Source organism: Dermacentor albipictus, chromosome 9 (assembly GCF_038994185.2).
Source record: "Dermacentor albipictus isolate Rhodes 1998 colony chromosome 9, USDA_Dalb.pri_finalv2, whole genome shotgun sequence".
Classification (NCBI taxonomy): Eukaryota; Metazoa; Arthropoda; class Arachnida; order Ixodida; family Ixodidae; genus Dermacentor; species Dermacentor albipictus.
The window spans coordinates 77,366,914-77,393,010 of NC_091829.1; the positions used below are offsets into that span (position 1 = coordinate 77,366,914).

Below are 26,097 nucleotides of genomic sequence, written 5' to 3' on the forward strand. Positions count from 1 at the left end.
GCAACTGATATTTACGTGCATTGTGTTAAAAATGCCGCGTTTATTATTTCTGTTTCTGTTCTTTTCATTTGTGGCTATCCATTAAAAGAAATCAGAGCAATTTCACTCTGTGAAGGTGGATGACCTGCGGAGCTTCATAAATGGTGATAAATATGTTGATAATAAATACGTTGATTGAAGATAGAATGCACACACCAAAATGAATTTCGTTCTCTCTAGATCTAATCTAATCTAGATCTAATCTAATCTAATCTAGATCTAATCTAATCTAATCTTCTAATAAAGTGGATACTCAACGATCTTGTTTTCTTTTTACCCGTCTTTTCTATGGCTTTCATGGATTTATTATTTTTCATCAAGTTGACTATCCCCTTGGGGTCTGTCAGTAGCTCTGTGGCGACACTGAAAAAGTTGTTTGCCAATGAGAGGTCTATACACGACCGATGACGCCTTGTGAACACATTGATGTTTTTATAAGATGGAATGCGGAACCTTTCCAAGAGAAGCGCAACGAACGACTCTCTGTCTGAAGGAGACACGCCTATGTTAAAATCACCCACAATTACGATAGGAGTGGAATTGGAAGGGGTGGATCTAACCAAAGGCGCATGGGGTTGGCGTTTGCTGTACAGCTCTCCGTCTGCATTAGGTGCCGCTCGCCATCGCCGCCCACCTTGCCGCTTAAGTTCACGATGTTCTTCTTCGCAGGCACGCATTCATTCCGCACTCCTCACCGCACGCGTCCCTACCCATTGCACGGGTAGAAGGCAACTGAGATAAGGTGAAGTGCTTTGCCTACAGAGCCCATGACGTCAAACCACAATCCATGCCAAACATTGTGTATTCAGGTTTTACTCATTTTTTTGTTACGATAGTTTTTGTTTCACAATATATTTTGGCATTTCTCGCGATTAAACGCAGCTAGGCTGTGCCCGGTGATATGTTTGTGCTTTATGCTTAAGCTGTTTTTTTAGCTCTGGTGTGGCCGCCACATTTTTTGTTTACACAGGCAAACCGCCCATGTATTGCGCATAACAGCTGTGTTGTAACAAGTTTACCATTTTCACACGCAACTGACCCCTGCAAACAGTAGCAAGGTTGAGCATTGCGCTGAATGCGTCTGGGAAAGCGGGCGCCATCAGGAGCGCAGCCCAATGGCTTTACAGGGAAACCGCGTTGATCAGTGTCCAAAAGGAAAGGCTACTGATAATTAAGAGCTGCGTGCAAAACCACACCGATAGCTGTGCACATCGGTGTGGTTTGCACGCAGCTGATTGGCAGGGACGACGATGTTTGTATACAGAATTCTCAGCTAAGCAGCGGCACTCAAAGCACTGCACTGGCCTCGTCGCTGGCTTCCTGGCTGTTTCAACGGAACGCAGTGCCCGTAACTGCAGAGACTTAACCATTGACTACATCAACTATGCCAACTATGCATTAAATACTATCAACTATGCCAACGGCGGCTCCGACACTGAAGCCGTAAACGTTCATAGAGCAACCGTATAGTTGCGGTGGCAATAAAGTATGTGGTAGCAGAGTAGTAGTAGCGCACCCGATTTAAAGACTCGCAGTGCTTGGTTCGAAAATCCGTACGTTTGTAAACTTTTAAATCGAAGCTTTCTTAGCTAAGCCTGTCAGACTTTCTTTATTGTGGCTGGTGCTCCTTTGTCGAATGGGCACGTGCATCACGTCGCGTAGTATATGATGCACGCCACGTGAAAATCAATTGAGGCACAAGTAATCGACTATTACTGTCCTGGTACTATGAATAGAGTTGTTTGGTATGTAAATGAACACATCGTACATTAACTGAGCATTTGTCATTCTACGCACACCTTGTGCATATTGTAAACATCTTAAACTATGACACTTAAGGAGTTTTATATACAGTGAACAGCAAAAGTTTGCGGGATATGTTTTCCCCTGTAAGTGTCTATCCGTGTACTGTTAGTGCGTGGCACTTTTAATATAATGAATCGCTCTGTAGGTGTCGAAGGCTGCTACATGGTGGAACATTTAAGTCGAGGGTGTGTGACCAGAATTCGCTGAATTCAGCTTCTTGGCATATCCTGCGTACCGTAAATTTTTCCAGTTGACGGTACGTGATATGTGCTCTTGACCATTGTTCTTCACCGATGGTTGTGCCGATCATGGCCTCGCAGCCATCAATGATGGTAGCGAGGAGGGGTTGGTTGGTGAAACTCCAGGATGTCCCTGATTTACAGGTGGTACGCAAACGTGAGCCATGTAAACGTGTAAACGTCTGCAGTGGCGCTGTGATTGAGCATTTCGTTCGCGTCGAGTGTTGGCGCAGAGACTTTGGGCAAGCCACCTTGCTGATCGACGGCTTGGGACGGGTAACCTTGCTGCACTGAGAAGTGGTGGGAACTCTTGGTGGGCAACAGCATCGTAGAACGGCGGGGACTCGACTCCCGACATACTCGTCAATTAACGCGCACCCATACTCCATTTAAGTCATCCCATGCAACGCTGTGAGACAAGCGGGACTTTTTTCAGTGGCTGAGTTCGCACTAAGAAATAGTCCGATATTTTCTTGCCACAGTTGTCCGAAACTGTTGCTCATATGTGGGTAATAGTGAATGCTTAATAAAAGGCACATTCAATCGTCAGAAACAAATAAACAGCAGTGTACAGCTATGCTTAATACCGCAGTTGTTGCAATACCATCACTTGTTAACAAGACCCCGGAGCCTGTTTCCTGAGAATAAATTCCATTTATGCTGTTTTCTTGAGAGAGAGAGAGGAAAGGGGAAAGGCAGGGAGGTTAACCAGAGAAAAAAATCCAGTTGGCTACCCTACGCTGGGGAGAGAGGGGAGGGGGAGGTAAAGTGGAAACAAAGTAGAGATAAGGAAGGAGCATAGACACACAATAACAATCGGTCACTGTCAGGTGACACAGGTAAACAGTGTTATGATACTTCGTGCATACTTTATGTTCTTTAGTCAAACATCAGTAAATGTAACTGAAGTGTATGTCTGAAGTTATGTCATTCATGTGTACTTGCTCATGATGGTCGTCGGAAGCATGTGTGAATTCAAGGACGCACGTATTAACTAGCTATGACGTATTCGGGTGGCTGTATGAGACTGCTCAGGCCTTCCTACGAAGCCGACGAAAAATATCTTTAAGCCGATATAACGACAACATCTGGGTAGAGATGTCATGATCTCGCTTCCTCATTTTCAATGAAGCCTGCTTATGCTAGCAGGAACGCTTAGTCAACCTTTTATAATATCTTTGGGGCGCTGCTAGCGTGTTCGAATATCACCACCCAAATGCGCTATATAAACGTCACGCCTAGTACGCTTCGCTGTTTTACCAGCCTTAGTGATTGCACTAGGATTTCGATTGCTAAATAAATTAGATAGTATGATAGCACAGGGTAAATAACAGATGATATAGCCGGAATGATATAGCCTGCAAAACAAGCAACGAGGACGCTGCCGCACACTTTTAAGCTAGCCCCTTTTTCGCGGTCTCACTGGGCTTCAATGCTCTCTTGCACCCGCTGTTCATTGTGATTGAATGTTCTTGTGCTTCACAATCTTACGTATGTGGATGCTTAGCACAGACCAATTTAGCGTATCAGTGTCAACCTCTGGGCAGATTGGTAGAAATCCACTGGCAGGAACTGCGGGATATGGAAATGCATGGCTGGTCACACAAATACCTTCACTAAAAAACCTGTTTTGAATCAGGCCATATTTCCAATGCCGGTCTCGAACAGATCCATATTCATCCATTCTTTTGTATGTTGTGGTCATAGCCCTGTGAACAATACAAAATTTCATTCGCAATGTAGTAGCCGCCATAGCTCTTACATCTACTGGTATTCACCCTCGGCAAACCGCGGCGAAACGGAAAATATGAAATATAGTTCATTTAGTGTCGATTTTAGGTTTGCGTATTTTGTTCTACATCGTTATTTTCTCTCGACAAGTCGCAATACATATGTAAAAGTTAGAGACAACGTACTCCGGCGTTTGTGTGAATATTTTATGTTCTCCTGTTCCGGGGGTAACTGTCAGACAGACAAGGCGCGATTTGTCGCTAGCTGTCCAATTGAGGTGTTGCCGTTATGAATACCTTTCGATCAAAGTGTGTTCTGCTTTCCGTTTGTAACTTTCCTGTACTTTGCATGAAGAAAAAGAGCTATCTCACATGTCGTCGTTCTAATATTCCCTAGAAATAAGGTTTTTCCCCCTCTGTCTTGCTATTAAGACGCTCCAAACAGAATGCATTGCATGTTATCCAGGATGTGCTAAAATTACTTTGCGCGCCTTGATCTGCAGGTTGCACATTAAGGCTACAAACAGCGATGGACGCGAATTTTATGTTCGTGTGAATTAAAGTAACAGGGGTCTGGAACCCTAAGCGAAGCAATGAACATTGTGGATTGTGAAACTTATAAAAGCAAGAAAGAAAATAAATTACTCTAGCACAGTACCAAGAGAGCATGCACTTCTAATGCAACATTAGGCCTTCGCAAACAAAACGACATTGCAACAAAACTCCGGCAACGAAGCACCCTCCAAATGACGCGATGACGTCATGAATTTCAACGACGACGTCTGTTCAGGCGCAGCTCATGTTTTTTTATGCGTACTGGTGGTCAATATTGTGTTTTCAGAGAGCCAAATGCTGAGGTTAGCGAGTTGTGAGAATATTTGATGCCCTGCAATGCCTCAACCAGAAAAATATACTTTTAAATCCGTGACGTATCAATGATGGCCTAATCGGCACTTGGTTTTCTATGCTGAATTCTGAAGTTGGAGCCTTTGCCTTATTTTCTGTTTTAGTTATGAACGTAGCAACTCGAAATGACGAAAATGAAGTTTCGACATGTAATTGATCACTTCAACAAGACCTAATGTCTATCTCTTGTGTTCCTTTAGGAAAACCTAAAGGGAAAATGCGTCGTTTGAATAGATCGAGAAAGTCATCTTAAAGAAAAGCATATTTTGCAGAAGTGTATTGTCTTGTACAAGCTGTATACTACACACATGTGGCATTTGAGAACCCGACTCAGGAGCAGCTCACAGTGGATGAGAGGAGACGACGAGGCACGGTGGTGATTGCTTAAGCTGCTGCACTGTATTTTAGGTAGTACGTAAGTCAACAGAGAAGGAATTCGATATCTTGATGCGCCCTTTTGTGTGCCCCATTAAAAGTACGTTGTAGAGTGGAATGTGACTTTCAAGTTCTTTGCAATTTCCTCTTGATAGGTGAGAGAAGGCGACGAGAAATTGTGTCATTTGATTGCTTGATTGGTTTTTGGTCAGCCAAGAAATAGAAAATAAACTTCAGTTTTGAGAGGCTAGTTACAATGTGATTCGTAAAACCATATTGGGATCTGTCAGAGTAAGCGCATACGGCGAGTTTTCTTCGCCTTGCATTAAATAAGTATGGTTACGTGCGGGTTAGGTATATTGTATTCATGATGCCGCGTTCAGAGTTATCCATTTGTGTTCTCTGGATTTGTTGTCATTCATGAAATAAAAGTAGTTTAGCAGTTTTTGGTATAAAGCGGACCACTGCTAGCAGTAGCAAGGCTGAGCACTGAGCTCACGGCGTCACACAAAACTGGCGCCATTAGGAGCGCAGCCCGATAGCTTAACAGGAAAATCGTCTACGTCGGTCAGCGTCCCCAATGAAATGTTACCGATCTTTTGCTGATCGATTAGCGGAGACCAGCGTGTTCACATGGATGGGGTTTCCACGCAACTCCTCGGCAGAGAGGCCAATGCTTGTGCGCATGCGCACTGTGCACGGTACTCAGGCAAGCTCATGACTTTGTATATATATATAGTATTTTTTTGTAACATGTATTTTGCCTGTTCATAACTGCTATCGCATAATTAGAAACATTGTTCTGCTTCTTGTAGGTAATATTTTGTTGTTTTTTTGCATTTTGTACCACTCCCCTCTGTAATGCGTGTTGAACCTGAGGGTATCATAAATAAATAAATATGCTGCGGAATTCAAAGCGCTGCCCAGGCTCCAAGAGAGCCGGTTGAGGGCGGTGCGTCCGCTTGATGGTGCACCCGCTCGGCTACGTCGCTGTTTGAACCGCGACCCATGCGCGTCTTCGTAGACTCCAACCATTGAAGAGCGAGCAAGCGCATGCGCATCGGGATCATGACAGCCCGAGAACACCAACAATGGTGCCACTACTACACACAAAGAACTCTTCTCCTGCACGGGCCGCACCGTTGCCTGCAGTATTGTTAAATAAAAAAACTTTTCTTCATATGGGACTGAGAATGGGATGAAAAATATTTTAATCCCTAGAAACAAAGAAACCATTTTATGCAGCTGCTTATTCGTTGTTTTAGATTAACATGGTTTTCGTTGTTTTTATTTTCGAGATTGTATTTTTTTTTCAATCTGTCGCCGGAAGCTTCACACACAACACCCACGCTGGCGCGAGCAAACACCGCTTGCGCGCAGCGAAGCATTGATGGAACGCGCGGAGTGATGTATTTTTCTGACAGAAGTTCTTGCGTAGCTTCCGCAGTGCGCCAGCTGGTGTCTGAAACAGAGCACAGGTTGGTGCGAGCGCAACGTACGTCTCTATGAGCGTTCTGGGGGGAGCCCGAGCCGAGCAGGACCACACTCGAGTGGACGCTCAAGATGTCACACATGCGAAAGCATCAAATAGCCCATGAGGAAAATAGTTGTTGAACCACTGTTTAGCCTGGTGAACTGCTGTTGCTTGGCTATATTTGGTTCGGCTAGACGAAGAAACAATCATGCAGGCGAGCGCACGAGCTGAGACCCGGCTATGTAGCTACGCGGCCGCAAGCGAGCGCACGAGTTGAGCCTCCGCTTTTGCAGCTGTTGGGACGTCATATGGTAGCTACGCGGCCGCGTACGGCGCAGCAAGGAAGAGCGTGGTTGTGCGGCTAGTATGCTTCGCATAAAAACCTCGCGTCTGTCGTCTGCAGGGAAACCGCACCTAAGTACCCATTGAAACTGGCTGCGGCGCCGCGAGTGCGCCTGGATGGATTTTCTATTGGCTGCGACGCCACGTCAGGAGTGTACCTCGACGGATTTCCTATTGGCTGTCAGGCCATGGCACAAGCGCACCTCAACGATACAGAGCGGACGAAAGGGAACACCTGCTGCTGTGTTAGTGCACCAGGTGCCGAACGAGGGAAGAGAGTATCTCCCCGATGCCAGGTGACGCTCGCTCTCGCAAGCGTGTGTTATCCGCGCGTAACTTCTCGAATCTCCTTCCTCCGCGCAAGCTCTCGCCTGCGTTTCAGCTGAGCCTCGGTAAGGCCAAATCAAACGCACCAAGCGTCTCAGCCCACGAGGAGTTCATGACCGCTTGGCGTCGTTAAATCGAACATTATTTCTTCCTCATTCACAACTTACAATCGCTTCGGTGTTATCAGATATTGTTCACGTAAATGATAGATATTATGTGATGAAATGAAGACTTCTATTGAAGCCAAGCGACAGAAGCGATTCCAGTCTGCGGGTCTTTTATGCAAGAGAGAGACAGAGAAATTTGCTTTTATACAAAGTCTCTTAAGAGCTTAGGCGTCTGGACGCTGTGTTACAGATTACCGGTGCTCCCGCGCTGTTGTAGGTACTTCGCGAAAGCAGTGAGAGACACGAGGGAACCGTCGGCTCTGAAAATGCCGAAAAGTTCATTCAAATCAAAACAGAATTTAGTATAGCCCTATTGGTCATTACGTTTTAGGCACCTCTTAGTCTAAATTCATGACGCGCTAAGTCTGACCAAGCGTAACTTTGCCTAATGCAAATCTTCCGTGTTCGGCTCGCTCAGGCATCAAGTTATCATTTCGTACACTTTCATTTCCTTTATTGTAACATTTCTATGCTTCAACAAAAAAAAGAGAGAAAACTGGAAATAACGTTGTCTTTGCTTTTTTTTTTTGGCTTCATAGGGTTGTGATCCGCAAAGATCGGGTTTCACTGTTCATCCTCTCTACTTATGCGAAGTGTAAATTCCTATTTGCTGCAAAGGTACAGAAAAGAACATTTATATCCTGTACACCTGTAGCATTCAGAAATTGTAGTTTACGAAATTGAAATAAAAGATGCGAAAAAATCGCTAGTCTGGTATGGCATATTTAACTTCCTTTCTGACATCATGACAGCCACGCTGACGATCGATTCTCACTACAATAGCGTTCTGTAGAAACGTAAGCCTCAGCAAATGCTAGAGCGAGCACAAGGCCGAATTATTTAATCATAATTGTGACTGCTCACACAGCAAGTATAACAAGCTAAAGTGCGCAGCAGTGTCCATCGCAAGTGATGTCGTAGAATCTTACCTCTTGCACAAAGGCTAGGTCATCTCACAACAAGTAATTCATTAGATATTTATTCTGTTTCTAGTTTTAGCCTACATTTCATGTAGTGTCGTTTCACACTGGCATGAAGGCAAGAGTACGCAGCTGGGTAACATGAGATAGCATTAGATCTGAATTTGGCATCGTGATCATCATCACTATGATTGCTTCCCTTCATCATGGAAATATTTTTTGTCCTCTATAGAAGAAAGTACGACTTAGGCTTGTATTCTATAATTGCGCGAGTTCGCAAGCTCTGTACATTCTTTGCTGGTCCACAAAAGGGCGTTTTCCACACGAAAGTGCCAAGAAATCCATAATTGCTCTTCATGCGCATGAGACAAATTTATAATATCTAAATCGCCGTCATTAGTGCTGTAAAACATTATTTATACTAAATATTTTTTCAAAAATAACTGGGCCCACAAGAGTTAGAACGAAGTTCGCACGTCAGCTACTGGAATAGTAGAATATTACAGCTGTACAGATAATTCCACGCTGATTCGAAGAAGTTTTATCGGTGACGTTGTTGTTCATTAAGCGTAGCATGTTAGCGTTTGAAAGGCATATATCCAGGACATACAGTTACAAAGTGACGAGAAAAAAAGGACTGCCCTATGCATATTCACTCGCATCCCAGGATACCACGCTTCTCAACGCGACGTGCAACCTCATTTTTGTCTCTTTACTGGGAAATTTGATCACCCCGAATGCGTCAGTTTGCCCTGTATGATGAAATTAGGGAGCCTCCGTGACGTAGCGTCATTATAGGATTGCGGGAAACCTGACTGAAATCGCGCTGCTTAGCGCCCGTGGTGTCTCCCTATTCTCTGGCCTGTTCACGCGTTCAAAGAAAAAAAAAAGGCAGCTTACCCCCCGCACCCTGTTGCAATGCCCGCCTGCTATCCCAGAAAGCGCAGCTCGTTATGAACGCGCTCTTTAGAATGGAACGCGGTGCAACAGACGAGGGAGAGGATGGCAGTAACAGAGAGGCGAGGGTACGCTCGCTGTTCACAACGAAACGAAAGACGTAGTGTGCTGGAAGCTCGTTATCCGACCACATAGTGGTTCGAAGAGGGTGAGGAAGTGGACAAAGATTGAATAAGAGGGGGGAAGGCACTGGATAGACATCTCTCCCGCAACCGCCTGTGGCTGACGCTCCGGGATCGCTAGCGAGCACAGCTTCATCGTGGCTGAAGCTCGCGCACGAAAGCACAGGCTTTCAGCAGTTGGCTTAATTAGGGATGCTGCAGTCCCGTGTGTATGGCATCGCTCTGGCAACACAAATGCGCTTCACAGTCGGGCTTCCCTTTTTCAGCCAGCTAGGGGTCGCTACGAGTACTGTTGCTCCAGGTACTACGTTTGTTAGATATACAAGTGCAGCTCAGTGAGCCGAGACTGACTGTAGACGCTAGGTAGAGCACAGTATATTTTGCTCCTGTGAGCTAATCTGCCACTAAAAAAGAGTCTTTATTAGTGGGTGGGTGTGCGTTTTCAGGTTTGACGACGTTCGTTGTGAAACAAGAAAAAGGTAAGGCTTGCAGACTTGGACAACAGAGAAAAGAAGCCAGCAACACCACCATTGATGACGTTCTAAAATAATATCTACCCGGCGAGGTGGCTATGTGGTTGTGGCGCTGCGCTGCTAAACACGCGGTTGCGGGATCGAATCCCCACCATGGAGGCCGCCTTTCGCTAAGGGTGAAGTGCAAAAAAAGAAAGAAAAATGAGTACCCTTGTATCGTCCATTCGCTGCAGGTTATACAAGGCCAGGTGCTGAAAAAATTATCTGGAGATCCTCCCTTACGGCGTGCCTCATGCTGAAAGTGTTCTTTTGGGACGTCAAACCGCATAATTAAATTTTTAACCTAAACATCACCCAAACTACGAAAATACAATTGCGCAAACAGTGTGAAGATATATGATATACGCATAAAGAACTTGCGAAATGAGATTCCGGCACAATATTGTAGGTTATTATCTAGCTAAATGTTGCGAGCGATATTGCACTGCTGCAATTTTTTTTCTTAAGCTACATTTTGTCAAAGTTTTTTTTAGAATAAAAATATCACAGTTTCCCTATAAGGACGAAGCAAGGAATGACATAACAACCTGTCAGAATATTACAGCGGAGTCTGAGACTTGTAGCTCTAAGGGCCGTATGATTTGACGCAAACGTAAGCTAAGTGAAAATGAGCTCCTGTGCTGGAGATCCTCTTGCAATGTTTCCATCGGGCAATTTCATTTATGTTTAATACATTAAAGCCAATATCTTTCTGAGCTTCTTTACCGCCACTCTTTCGTATCGCTTATTTTTCAAACCTCTTTCCTAGGCCAATCCTTGGCGAACATTCACAGCCACGCCAATAAAGTTACACAATTGTCAGGTTTGAGTTCTCTTATTGTTTCGCACATTTAATATTTAGGACTCAGAGAGGATTTGAGATAAACGGCATAAGCCGTCACTCTTTTGTTTCATGACATTTCTTTGTGGGCTGCGTTTCTCAAACTTCTTAGGCATATTTTAGTTAAGAAATAAGGAACTGGCATGAATAACTGTAGGGATAAAAAAATGTTTCAACATGACCCTCATATAGCACATGGCATATGCCATACATATACGTTAACATATGCAGAACTCATAAACATGGCTTGGTGGACTATTTGGTAGAGCATCTTAAGGGTTAACATGACACACAAACTGGGGTAGAGTGAAGAACGACACTCTGTGTCCTGTCGTTCTTCCCTCTCTCCCAATCTGTTAGAGCTGTTCAATCTTTATTATACGTAACCTTACGGTGACGCCGACGGCGATAATGACATCTGAAATATGAACCGTAGCCGGCCGTGGGATGCAATGGTGGTAAGATTAGAAGCAGGCATAAGTGCAAAGTGGGCGTTGAAACAAGGCGTCTGAAGATTTGGCCTCCTGGGATACAAGCCGTGCGTCTTCTGTTACCTCTATAATGTCTTTTGTGACCTCTGTAAAGCAAGTACAAACGATTATGCCTTGTGCCCTGTCATGGTGTGGCCACAAGCGAGAACGAGACATTGGCCTCCTGACTGCCTTCTTCTAACTCGTACTGCCCGAGCCAATTGGCAGCTGCTCAGAGTTACGGTTTACTAGGTGAGCATTTAAAAATATTCCCCCCTCCCCTCCCTTCCCTGGTATTCAGAATATACCTGAAGCGGTTGACAGTGGGGTCGTTCATAGCTAACTTTGCTTTTCTGTGATATTAAACCCCGTGTTTGATATTATTACCAGCGTAAGGCGCAAGCAATTATGGCGATAGCGAATCGGTGAATGTTGCGATGTTTTTACTAAAGTGGTTACCTGAGCGGCTGCAATTTCTCAGAATGAAAGGTGCAGCCCTATTCTAGAGAAGTTCAGTAGAATGAATGAGCCTGATGCAGTATGGGGTGCGATCAGAAACCATGCATTTTCTTTAAACCATAGATTTGAACAATGTCAACATCATTGAACAGGGAGAAGACAAACTTAGTCGATTGTGACGTAATATATGGTTGACATTAAAAATTTCGCTGCTGATACATGCACATGAAAAAAGCAGGCCGGTGAGCAGCTAAACATTTGTAAGATGGTACATCTTCTAGCAAATTTTCATTAAGATCGCTAGAATGAGCCCAACGCACATATCGGATATAACGGGCTGATCTTTACATTATGTATTTATAATTGCATTAGTGATCTGTCGCATGGTGCAGAAATATATCTCTGCTTCTTTTCCAGAGATCGAATTATCGTTTCTCAGGATGCTGAAGCGCAAGGCACTTCGGTAATTTCTAAAGAAAACATAACCCTATCGCCGGAGAATATGAATGTTGGAAGAAACTTAGTGAGATATTTTTTTAATGATAATGGGGCCTCATACGAATCCCTGTTGTACATAATGCATTGTCAAAGAGTTAGTTTTTCAGAAACGTGATCTTAAAAGCAATTAACTGCGATAAGTTGAGAAGTGAACGCTTGAGTCATCAGGATAGGTTGGATCCACATTCAGTCTACTAAGCTTAAAGAAGAAGGTTGCAGCGTACCTTACTGAAACGTTTTTGACGTATCATGAAAATGGGCAATCCGCATATGGTTCGTTGCAATGAATAAGAAGAACCGTGTGAGTAAAGAGAATAGAACTCCGTGTTGTACAGATATAAAAATCGTGGTGTCTCGTAAGTACTTCTCAAAACATTGTCTTGAGGATAAGGTCTCTTTTGTTCAGCAACTCTTGACAACTTTAATACGCTGTCTCCTGTGACCCCTTTCTTATGTTTGAGTTGGATGCATCACACGGCTCTTAGCTGCTAGCCCTCAACTAGGGCGTCTTAAATTAGATTGGCCTTGTAGCGCAGCTACGTGTGCTTTTTGTCGTGGCTATGAACCTATGTCTAGCCTCTAGCGGAATCTATGTCTAGCCCAGCCGGAAACTGTCTTGCTTCAGAATACAGCCCATACTACAGTCGGTCATCAAATATGATCGTCGAGAGCGCGCACACAATAAAAGAAAAAAACACAAAGAAGGTCAAAATAAAACGATGCGCCTTCCCGCGTCCTTTATATACAAAGCGCTCCATCGGCCTGCCAAGAATTTTGGGAGCTGAATATAGTAAGATAAGCGATGGTCCTTAAGTGTTACGGACTGGTTTCCAAGAGAAGGGAAGCGTAGCAGGAGGCGGCAGAAAGTTAGGTGGGTGGATGAGATTAAGAAGATTGCAGGGACAACATGGCCACAATTAGAACATGACCGGGGTAGTTGGAGAAGTATGGGAGAGGCCTTTGCCCTGCAGTGGGCGTAACCAGGCTGATGATGATGATGATGATGATGATGATGATGATATGTGAAGACACAAAACACAATTTTTTACCGTTGCTTAAACTATATGCCGCAATAAATTGTTGTTGCAGAAGTCAAAATACACGTCATAGCAATAACGGCCAGAGATAAATTGATGTGCATCATTTCATAGCGCCTATGAAAGAGTTGCATTTGTACGAGCGAAATTTCGTATGCGCGAAAGGTCTGTTTAGAAATTACCATGAGAAAATATCTCGAAGGAATGAAAAGCTGGTGTCTTGGTACTTATCTATTCTTGGACAGCGTACCGTATTCTTTCTCGTGTTTCAATTTCATGTGCGCTGCTTAAGAATGAAAAATATTCAGCATTTATAGCAGAAGCACAAGGTACAGTTGCTGAACGTGCACACACAGTGAATGTCCTAGCACAAAGCCCTAACTATCAGCGCTTTAGGCACACTGGCACTTGCGTCGAATAATATGCCCACAATGATTGTAACTTTACTAGCCTGTGTTCACTGTTAAGTATTTGAAGTGAATATTAGCCTTTTGCAGGAAGTTCGTTGTCGACAGAATGTGAAAACGTTCATTTTGTACATGTTCTGCAGTCTTCCTAATTTCGTTCGCAAACTTTTTTCTTCACTTTAATTTGTGTGATCAAAAAGAACGAAAGTGTTCTAGATCTTCTGACAGCTATTCGCACATCACTGCGGTTGCTTCCAGCTGGATAGAATCTGCGTGTCTTATTGTTCTAGCCCCTCCAACTTATGGTTATCAGAAAATCGCTCACGTCATGATGACAGCCAATCATATATTCCACAAATTCCTTTATTAGGGGAAGGCATCAGCAGTGCGAAAGTCTGTACGTAATATTTTAATCAAAGCCGTCTATACGATTAAGTTCTTGTCGCGAATCGATTGCAACAGGTAATGCGAACTCGTACAATTTAGCGAAATTTTGTAAAGAAAAGACACTGAAGAGAATCAATAGAATTAGTAGTGTGGTTTGCTGAGCCAGTTGATACAATTAAAACAAGTGTTCTCGTTTTCTGTGTCCATTTTCGTGGTCTGAACGTGACCATGTTTTGATTCCAAGAAACATACGCGATCTCTGTTACTTGTCTCTGTGGCCTTTGATATATTATTTTACAATACTTTTTATTATTGTAGAAATATTAAGGACGAAGAAACCTAATTTGATTCGATTTCATATCATGATGACGCCATACTTGATTCGTTTGTGCACCCAAAGAGAAAGAAGGAGGCCGAGTTTAACGACCAAACAAATGGTTGTTGGTAAAAATAAAGACCAATTGTCTCTACAGCCTCTCAAAGTTTTAACAGTCCCAACGCAACGTAACGTCACCGACCAGAAAAATACGATGCAGTTTTACTCATTTTTCTCGAAAAACACGGAGAAGGTTCTGTCATTCCGTCGATAGCTAGCAATCGCTCGTAAGGCCCTACAACGCGAAGTATGCGATTGTCGCAGAAGTGGCGTCTTCTGAAAAGAAAAAGAACTAGTGTAAGGTGATCTGGGGTATATAGCTACATCGAGTTCAGAAAGAAGGAATTTGTAGGTAACACAAAAGAAATAAATCAAGTACTAATACATAAAGAAGTAGAAAAGTCTGAAAGAATAACGACTGCACACTAAGAGAACTAGAGAAATGCAGTCTGTTGTGACAGTTCGCGAAATTCAATTTCCCTCGTTTTTTTCCCCATAAATGAGTCACGCATTATTGGCTACGGATGTTCTAGATTGAGAATAATAGACAAACATGTACGATCCCCTAGAACACTTTCTCATGGTGGAGTTTTGGAAACATGTAGGGAAAGAAAGTAGTTGTAAAGGCCATCAGCTCCCTGATGTTCGAATGATTGAGACACGAAAGTAGGGACAACTGAAAAAGTTCGAGTGGTGCGCGCCTGCAGGCCGACAAAGCTTTCAGCAGTGCTAAGCGTGTACCTACCTTTCGCTTGCAATTTCGGAACCACTTTCAGGCAACTACCAGCCTATAGCAAGGCTAAACGAAAACAGACTGCATGCCATTCCGCTGCGAGCCGACTGGCATCGATCAATTTGCTCCTGTGACACTCCCCGTTCGAGCAGCTTAGTTTGTAGAATGCGGGTTTTTTCAAGCTTTCCAGTGTCAGGGAGCTTCATATTTTCTTATTATTTTTGTAGTTCATTTCGTCCACTCTTCCGCTAAGTTTTTGTTGTTCTCGAGGACAAAAGCAAAAAGCACTCAGGCATCGCATTGGTTCAAGCAAAAGTTGGCTGCCCTCCTTCCACTTCACCACTGTTTCGTTTTTTTTTTGTTTATCACTAATCGCGCGCAAAGGTCCGCGGAAAGGTCCGTGCAAAGAGCGACGAAACGAAGAATGCTAGGCATAACTTTAGGAGACAGAAACAAAGCGGTTTGGATCAGAGAGCCAACGGGTATAGATGATATTCTAACAGACATTAAGATAAAAATATGGAGCTTGGCGGGTCATGCAATGCGCGGAATAGATAACCGTTGGACCATTACGGTGACAGAATGGGTACCAAGAGAAGGGGAAGTGCAGTAGAGGACGGCAGGAGATTAGGTGGTGCGAAGAACTTAGGAAATTTGTGGGGGCTAGTTGGAATCGGCTGGAGAAGGACAGGGGTAATTTGAGATTGCAAGGAGGGGCCTCCCTCCTACTGTGGACATAAAATAAGCTGCTGCGGCTGCTGCTGCTGATGATGATGATGATGAATCATGCGCGTAGAATGAAGTATCCTATTCGTTTTCGCGGATGATACCTAAAACCTTATACATTGTTGTGTGCACCTATAAGTCAAACCTACCAGAACTTTAGTCTTGTACCTGTATTTATCTTGGGCATCACGACCTCTTTATAGGGTGCCTACAATTGTACCGGAAAAACTGGAATATATGTCGAGATATTTTCTTGAAATAATGAGGATAAAGTCAACCATCATCTTATATAGTGGTCTGGGGAAGAACAAGACTCGTCGTCTGCATACCTGTGGCGTCAACATGCAAGTGCGATTGCTGGCATTTCTTATGGAAACGCATGAAATGGCCAATTTAGCTAAAATGCCGGCGGTGTCTGCAGCAGCCAAACGGCACCTAAATTCCAATTGGCTGCGACGCCACGTCATGAGCGCGCCTCGATGGAGCAGAGAGCGCGAATCGGAACACCTGCTGCGGCGTTAGCGACAGGTGTTGCATGAAGAGAGAAGGAATCGTTGCGACGCCACGTCATGACTCTCGAAAACCGGCGTGCGCTCCGTATCTCTCTCTCACTCCCACTGGGCTTAGCTGCTGCGTGCGCCTGCTGGCCTTAGTGATCACAAAGGAACGCGATAGGAGTGTAACGTGATAGTATTCAAAGAACCCCGACTGCTTACCACGTTTCACGGTGATTGCAGCTTATGTAACCGTAATGCTTCAGAGGAACACTGGCGGCGAACGGTGTTCATAAAAAGAATGCGCCGTCGGTGTTTTGTTTCATCACATTTGTTTGTGTGCTGTCATTCTCAATAGTACGAGAAGCAGACTAGAATGTAAGATGAAGTAGGAGTAACTTTAGTGATAGAACGGCGCGGCCGTATAACCCTGATATGCAGCATGTCATATAGCAAGGCGTGTTATAGACATATACCGCAATTTGTACGGAAATTTTCCCCCACAGATCTCCGCGGACGCCGACATCGGATTTTACGCGGCAGGGGGCCCTTAACGCTGCGGCGTTAAGTATCATATCGTGGGCATCCTGCATGCATCCACAGCTTCACGGCGCACTTGTGAGTTTGCGCGGGATTCTCGTGCGTACATGCTACCTGGGACTGTGGCGTTGTAAAATGAAGCGCGCTTAGGTAGTAATTTTTAATTCGTTTTTTTTTTCTCGCTTCGACATAAGGTATGCGCTTTCGCGGTCGCAATCACGGACGTCAGCGGAACTTGCGTCGCGAGCGCGACGATACGTACGGTAGAGATGGAGGCGGCCGAGGAAGCAGTGACAGCCTTCACGGTAGCCACTACGGACGCCGAGGTGACAATAAACGACTCGCAGGCAGCGATACGCAACTACGCTAGCGGCCGGATCTCCCGGGAAGCGGCCCGCATTGTACAAATTCAACATGGCAATATATTCCGCAAAAACGAGTTTCCTCGTATGGAGCCCGGCCCACACGGACCCTCCGCTCCGGGGAAACGGGACGGCTCATGCCGTGGCTCGAGGACTTACATGCGGAGCCGCTGCGCCCACCGGCTATCCCGACGTCTCGCCCACCACGACAGCGATGCGGGAGTGGACGTTGGGGGATCGCATCACCACTTTTAGAGACATGACGCAACACTACAGATTGAACAGATGTATATACCCACCACCGCACGCCTAACTAAACAAGAAACAAGCGGTTGCCTGAAGGCGATTGTAGATACCGACATATCCAAACCCGGTGATCCTTCAGCTCCGCTACCCCGACATTTATTCGTTCGACGATTGTAAAGCGTACGGAGCCAGAGCGACGCAGCAGCACATGCTGTGGGTTTGCACCGGCAGCGAGCAGCAGCAGTCCCCGACGAACGGGGTAGACATGGCAGTCTCGAAGAGAGGGGCGCGTTGGGAGACGGCTCTACTCAGCCACGACCTCGCTGATCAACTGTGGGCTGTTCGGCACTCCGAGGAAGTCGCCCGAGTCCAATGACTCGAGGCCGCCTCGTAGGCTGGGGTGCTTATGGGCCCACCCCGCCCAAGTCGCTGGACATTAAAAATAAACTTTTCACTCACTCGACATAAGGGGTTGATCTATGTTCCTCCGGAACCTGTCTTGAGGTTTATGTGAAATTTTGTTTGCTATAAGCAAAATGTAATCGACAAGGACGCTATTGAAAGCCACGTTTTCACCACAAGGAGGTCGAACATTCAGTAAGGACACAAGCGTCGAAAGTGTTCCTGCTCTTTTAGTTCGTCCTACGTTGGGCGCTGGAAATCTTCAATATACGCAATATACGTAGTGTACGCACCAGACAGGCAATGTAAACATGTACAAGTATAACACTTTCCCTTTTTCTGCGAGTTTGTTAAAGCAACCGTCAAGCTTATGAACACCTGGTCTTTGTTTCCACGTAGCGAAGTTGTAGGGGACTGAATGGCCTATCACCCAGTCGAGTATACATAACTCACGCAACTCAGTTACGTTATAATGAGATGTACTTACGAGAACATCGGTTTACTGTATCGTTTCTACTGAAAGCGTTGGTTTCGAAAAGATCGAAGGGAAGGCAGAAAATAAGTATAAAATAATGTCATAAAGTCGGGGCTTTGGCCTCTAACTTAAAGTTTTTGGGCTAGACTTGCATAAAAAATTACAGAACTCATTTATCGATGGCTGTTGATGGTAATGCAATTACCATTCCAGCGATGTATCCACACGTCTTATTACTGAAGTTACGTTTATTTACCATACGCAGTAATTCTGATGCTTTCGATGCTTCGTTAGCTACCTGCTGCTGCCAGATTTTTAGCCCATTTCCGTTTGTGGGTGACAGCCATGACAGAGGATTATCATCATCATCATCATATGTGACATACTCTGATATCGGCCCACTTTGCTATGGCACTCGTGTTCCATGGTCACCCATGAACATGGCTCAATGACGGCGGCTATGACACCGACGCGATGACAACGATGGAATGAAGAAGCAGGAATGACGTCGACGGAAGAACAAAGACAATATGAAAACGATGGCAAGACAACAATCAGATCATGATTCTTAAATGATCATGACGGCGTAGCGTTATGACGATGACAATAGGGCAATGCGATGACAACATGTGTATGACGACAGTGGCACGACCATGACAACATAACAACGACGGTATGACAAAGGATGCTTGATAGTGATGGTTTGACGACGGTGTAATCAGATAAATGACTTGACAACAGCGACATAGTGACATTTGAATCACGACAGCACAAATTCAATAAAATGTCGAGGAAGGACTGACTTCGGGGGAACAATGAAGGCGATATGAGGACTACGACATGACGAAAATGGTACGAAAACGACTGGGTGACAATGATGGCATGATGAAAGTGGGATGACGAAGTTAGCATGACAACGATGGAGCGACCGCGACAGCGCCACGACGTTGGTAATGACATCGAGTACATGATAACGTTTGTATTAGGACGACGACACAATGAGGACAATGGCATGACAATGGCCTGAGGAAACTGGGATTACGACGAGTGTATGATGAAAATGACGAGGCGAAGACTCTAACACGAAGCCAATGTGATGATGACGGCATGAAAATGACATCATGACAAGAGTCGGGTGACATAGCTGGAATGTCGACAATAGAATGAACACGCGGGCATCACGACGTTGCTGTGACAAAGAATGCATGAAGACTGTATGACGACTATGGCATGACGATAGTGGCATGAGGAGAGTCGAATCCCAAACCTTTAGTGACGCAAACCTTTAGTGACGACACGAGTACATGCACATGCATTTTCACACTTAGGGGAAAACTCGGAGCGTATTGCATAATGATGCGGCGATAGCTCGAGTCAGGCGGCGGCAGCGGGTTGCGCAGGCGCGGACGCCAACCTTGCAGACACTGAAGGGTGGGTCTTGAACCTTGTCGTCTGCTACGGCAGCAGCGCTGGCGGCATTGTCGGGCAGCATGCTGCTGCCAGAAGCCGTGCGCGGATTTCATCGTTACTGCTTGAACTTGGGCGATATTTTTTACTAAGCGTGTGTGATGCCCACTGATAAATCTCGAAGGCAAGTGTATCGCTGAAAGGTACGGGGCAATCATAGACGATGCACTGATTCCGTACGTTCTTCACGGCCCCTTCCCAGAAGGTGACTGTATGTTCCAACACGATAGATCGCCGATCCACACTGCTCGTATTGTGAAAGAACTCCTCGAAGAGCGCGGCGTCACTGTCCTAGAGTTGTCGCCCCAATCCCCGGACCTCAACATCATTGAAAATGAGTGGGGCTCATTGAAAGTATCGCTAGTGTGCCATCCTCTCCATGGGTTCTCCGAGGACAGGCTTTGATCCACCATTGTCAGTGAGTGGTACCTGCTGCGAATGAACACATCGCTGACTAAGTCACTCTACACCTGAGTTGGATTCCTAAAATTACACTAACCTACTTGCACATTTCAAACTTTCGGAGAGTGCATTCTTGCCGAGTCAGAACCTGCAGTTCTACGCAGTCCTCTTAAGCCACCACAAACGACAGCTTATTGTCTGTTACGAAGATTGCCCCATTTATCCCGTCATTATCCAAATTCGCTACGAGCATAGTTGCTTCTAAGCCAGGCTTGGTACAAATGCGATTATACGGCATTGATCGCTCGCCACGAGAGCACGGGTTCTCCGGCATCGCTCGCTAAGACGGAATGGCGAAATCAAATACGAAGGAGCAAACGGGCAAGAACATCCACTTCGGGCAAAACAATGAAAAAAAAGTTGCGCGGAAGCCATAGGAGGAGTCGAGATGAATGTTGTTCCTGAGAAACACTGGAAGCGAATTCGCGCTTGGGCGAGCGCACCGTAGAGCGAGGAACGCGGCAATCCTATCGTCGTTCGCTTGGCTGCCCCGCTACGGGAGTTGAGGTGCGCCTTTGCAAGTTGCATATACACCGCCTGCGGCTGTGATCCTATAAAGATTGTTTCAGCCTACAGGGATTACGTGCGGGGCTCCCATTCCTACTGTGAGCACGGAAGAGCGCGGTGTGGAAAGTTTGAAGCAGCCGATTAGCATTGCTTGATGCCCGTGTCTGACGAGAAGTTTGGCGGAAGCGCCGCTTCTCTGCACGTTGGGAGAGAGCGTCGGCCCTGTTGGTAAACCTAGAGTGAGCATCAGCTAGCCTTATTTGCCAGGATAGAGAGAGAGAGAGAGTGAGAAATGGAATATGGGAAAGGTAGGGAGGTTAGCCAGACGCACGTCCGGTTTGCTACCCTGCACAGGGGGAAGGAGTATGGAGAAGAAAGAGAGAGGAGGTGAAATCAGACTCTGTCGTAGGGGTGAACGAATAGCTGTGCTTGTGTTCGGAAAGCTCCATAATGACGAGGAAGTGCAAGGGAGCTCTTTAAATCGACACGCTTGAACCACGCTTTCCGCTGAGGCATTGAAAAAAGTGCCTTTAGAGAACACGAAATCCTGGTGAAATGGGCAATGGCAAACAAAGATGGAAGGCGACGGCTAGGTTTGTTATTTTCGCGTTATTCATGTTTAGCTAAACAGAACGTATACGCGTCCGAACCCCAACCCACGCATCTTCCTACTGGCTGTCATAACTAAATTAATTCATTTTCCCCCTAATAACGAATTTGACAACTAAGTTTCGGCGAGAGAAAATAACGGAAAGATTTACGCGGATAACGACAGCTGTGTGTAAATTGGCGTTGGTTATGCGAATGAGGAGTTTCCTATTATCTTGCTAAACTAAATATTTAGGTTATCTAGGTGACTCCTAATGAACTTGCTCAGTCTACGCGGGAATGAAGGCAGATTGCGTTGAGGATGTTCAAACAATTACCAATGATGCTGTTTAAAGGAGCTTAGTTTTGGTGCGCTCTATTTTTCCGACGATCAAAAGAGCCCAGAAAATAAACGGAACTTCACAACGAGTGCGCGCCTTGTATTCCAGCGCTCGCATACGTAACTCTAGTTAAATATGGGCCAGCTTATCGCACCTTAACGAACGGCTGCACTGTTTCCCCGGCGCTTCAGCATATTTCAGCGAGCATCTTGAGTCCCCACCGAACGCGAAGCCCCCGGCTTTAGATGTGCCTAATATGAAAGGCGTACTGGATCACGTTTACGTCACCGAGGTTGCAGATGGCTTATGTGATAAGCGTACGCCGCAAACCTGCCGCGCCGCTTGTCTCAGCGGTTGCCGCGAGGTGGCGTTAAGCTTGATCACTGCTCGAGGGTGATGCCGCGGTCGTTTGTGCTGAAAAAAATATGTCCGTCCATTCGAGTCTCGCAGGCGCGTTTCAATGCTTGTCGGCTTGAAGCACACCAGGAAGCTGATTTATTCCTGGTCTCCTAGCACGTGATGGCCTTCGGCAAGCCTGTGCGTCAAGGCGCCTACGCGTGGAATGTTATGGTGGTGTGTTCGTGGCTGCCTGAAGTTACAGCCGGGACTGTTGGTGGAACGGTGGCAACTCTGCTGCGACCCATGACACGTGACGGGCAAGGTCTTTTACGCGTTCACACGAAGACGCTTCCTCCCGGGTCATCACGATCTTGAGGAAATAATGGACACTTTGGTGACGAGACCCGTATCCCGGAGCTTCTCATTTTGAAATAGAAGCCTTGGACTATACTTGTCTGCCTCCTGCTGACCGGTATTTTCTTGTCTGATCGGGGATTACAAGGGCACGAGCCACTTCGATTTTGCAAGTTCTGTACCGCGCCGTCTGTGGTATGCTCGAGAGTGCTGGTTGCTCTTGCTTCAGAAATACGTGCGTACTCAACAGCACAGCGCCCGACCGACCCCAGCCGCACCTGATCAAACGGACCAAGGTTCAATTGCAGCGGTGATCATGATCCAAGGTTCGTCTTCGCTATAAGTTTAATGCATATGTTCCAACCAATTTTGTTAAACTTCCATGAAATTTTATTTTATTTTCTTTGGACTAGCCCTAGACTGCGCATCACTGCGGCCGAATCACGATAGCCCCCCTGAAATCGAGCGCAAAGGTTTCAATAAGCGAGGTGTTGCTTAAACATTGGTACAAGTGTCAAGTTATTACGAGAGAACATTGAGCCAGGTCGTCAAAATGCTCGCGATCTGCCGTAGAAATAATGTGTCACATCAATATTAGAGTATCAGATCAAAATACAAGACATTAAAAGGACAGCTGACCTAGTCAGCAAAAGTATTTGAACTGCAGGCTCGCCCGAAAAGGTGAATATATCCGTATTCATCCACGCAAACTAAAATTGATAGGCCTACTGGACAGGTCGCATTGTCAAGTTTGGCGTGCAGTCTTATATTTCAAGTCATATTCCCGTGCAAAGAAGAAAATCGGCGTTGAGTCGAAGCCTCTCCTTGTAAACTTGTTCTCAGGGGCGTACATGCTGACAAAGAAAAGTAGTCCGCAACGCTGAAGTTCAGTAATGTGCCACCAAAATTCATGTTATTTGAGTAAAACTTTCTGCTGGCAAGTATGACTGCGAAAAAGGCCCGGAACGGAGGCACAACCGGCTGCCATATTCGTGTTTGTGCATTTGCGCTATCAGCACCGATAGAAATATGAAAACAGAAGCGCGTTGTGTTCTCTGTGTAGCACACGCTTGCGATAAATGGTCGACGCCAATATTTGTGGCGAGACAAGCTCTGGTTTGACCGGGGGGGGGGGAGGGGAATATTGGCATCTTTTTTTAATTGGCACTGATGAAGGCCAGTATCCCACTTGCGGTCAGCTGGTTTCTTCATTCACTTTCGTGTCTATTTATACTTTCATTACTTCAATTAAGAGGTGAAAGTAATTTCCCCTGTCTTGTTTCCTTGGTGTTAGTGTTTGTTGGGTGCTTATATATTTATATATACTAATCGTTTTCGGTATCGTATAACAGTCAACATGGACAACATGGCCACAATTAGTACATGACTGGGGTAGCTGGAGAAGCATCGGAAAGGCCTTTTCCCTGCAGTGGGCGTAACCCGGCTGATGATGATGATGATGACAACAGTGACCTGGTCCCGAATGTGCACTGATGCACCATTCACACAGTCATCTGTATTTGTAGTTTCCATACTCTTTGGGAAACAGTAAACAGTAGTTTGTGGGAGCGCTTTGTGGATTCTGTGAACATGGCCTCACATTCGTAGGTAGACTGTAAGACGCCGAGTAAACGCACTAGTATTCAAAGCAACTTGTTAATTGGATTGCCCTCTTGCGATGGCCACGTGTAATCACAACTACTGCGGCTGCTGATCCGGCACCAGAACGGTGACCTCAGTTGCCGTTCACCAAGGACGTGGCGAAATGAAAGCTTAAGGAAAGTCCCCGCCAGCTCGGGTGCAAGTTTCTTCTTTCCCTTTCTTCGTGTTGCTACGTTGGACAATCTGTGGCGGCAGCCGCGCATATTTTTTGCAAAGGAGCGCTGTGACCGTTGGGCAAGCTTCACCATCGCCCAAGCAACCACTTCCCGCTCGCCTCGGAATAAGCGGCAAGCGCACGTGGGCTTAGTTTTGACGACCCCCTTTGTGCGATCGTCAGGGCATCCGCTTTGTTTGGGCTGGCGCCGCGCACGAAGCTCATCCACCCATGGGTGCAACGCTGCCAGCGGGCAGCGGCTGCGAAAGTCAAGCTCTGTCGCCGCGTCTTGACTTGTATGTGGTTGGGCATAATGCATGCTTGACCTCTGCTATAGCACAGCGGGACAGTGCGTTGATGAATGTTGTAGTACCAGAGTCAGGGAGGAAGGGGGCAGAAAGGATGCAATCCCCATAGGTCTTGAAACACTCTCATCCAGCTTTAAAAATAGTTACGGCCCAGGTTACACAATCTTTGTTTCACTCCTTCATGGTCAGACAAGTGACGGTTGCTGTCAATGCGCAGGTGACAGAATGGCAGGCTGCAGGCCCTCACTGAACCGCCTACATTTAGCCACAACGACCACCGTCCCCGAGGGTTTGTGGGGGAGCTGACTGTGCCTCTTGACTGCGTTGTTCTTTGTGGGTGAGTGCACACGACCTGAATTTTTGTTATGCTGCCTTGCTTCTGTCTTAGGCTGGAAATCTCAACTGCTGTTTCGATTCGAGAATGGCGTTGACTTGGGCCGATGCATTGTGAGGTTACCTTCTGCTCCATTGTATTGCATGTTTGTCATCCACAACGCGGGATTGGCTGATCGTTCTGATAAAGTAAGCGGAGCGCCTCTCAAGCAACTGAATATATGTGAAAGGGAAAACAATTGAAATTGAATCGTCCCGTTATCACGGCCCCGGTCAAAAGTTACACAGAGAACGAGCCCTTTGAAACGTGTCAATGAAGACGTAACCATAGATTTTGATTGGTTACTACTAAAGTATTCTTGCGAAAAAAACAACTTTGGCATATTGTTTCCTGAGTCTAATGCTCGAAGTGTGCTGTTCGCACGAACTAACCCTTATCTTCTCAAGAGACTGTGGATCGCTATTAGAGAAATCTAGGGTTGCATTCTTAGGTAGCCAAGGTAAACAGTGAGAGAGTCAAAAAAGTACATGTGTTTTCTGGTTCCATCTTTAGTCCGAATTGTAGTAAAGTGCCAACGCTAGCGTCATAAACCAAGGAAAGCACAGTTTACGTTTGAATTGGTTACAGAACCCTGAGTATTTCACAAGCGCCTGTAAGTGCCAGGAAGTGTTTCAATAAACAGAAGTGCGGGTTGTTACGGAGCTAACAAACTCGAAGCAATGCTGGAGATAACAAACCAGGGGCTACAAATTTGCATGTGGGGACCGTGTTGTCCTATCCAATATTATTTGAAAACTCGTCCTGTAGTCATCCGCGATTGCGTCACAATGGCTAGTTATTTTACTGACAAAATTACCCTAATGTATCATGATAAAAATATTTTGTTAGCCTCTGGGAAAATTTTATTTTGGTTAAGTAGTATACCAAGCCACATTTTGTTTCTAGAAAGTACTGCACAAAACAATACTTGACTCAACAATAGCCACACGGAGGTCAATATCCGCTGCATCGAAATTCTAATGCCGTTGTGCAGGTCTCCGGAAAGACGTAGACTCTTTCAGTGTTCAAACATTCATTACGGACTTTTCCCTGGAAGAAGTACACCTTGGAAATTAAAGACAGTTAAGCATAGCAACATGAGCGTTTTTCTATTGCGCCTACAATCATCTCCATCCTGCCACCTCATTCATAGAAAAAAATAAAAACAATTTT

At 45.6% G+C, this 26,097-nt stretch overlaps 1 protein-coding gene across 14 annotated transcripts in view; it reads left to right on the forward strand.

The window, feature by feature from the left end:
* LOC135921341 (uncharacterized) overlaps nt 1–26,097 on the forward strand; it is a 1,279,318-nt gene that overhangs the window by 985,259 nt on the left and 267,962 nt on the right. For 11 of the 14 annotated variants that reach the window (XR_011508243.1, XR_011508238.1, XR_011508245.1 and 8 more), the window contains one exon: nt 24,769–24,888. Coding sequence is in view for 6 of the 14 variants with exons in the window: in XM_070524807.1 (XP_070380908.1) it covers nt 24,769–24,801 (33 nt within the window). In the remaining 8 variants the exon portion in view is untranslated. Of the gene's footprint in view, nt 1–22,111; nt 22,754–24,768; nt 24,889–26,097 lie in introns of those variants that run through there. The other 3 variants (XR_011508239.1, XR_011508242.1, XR_011508240.1) reach the window with 1 other exon arrangement.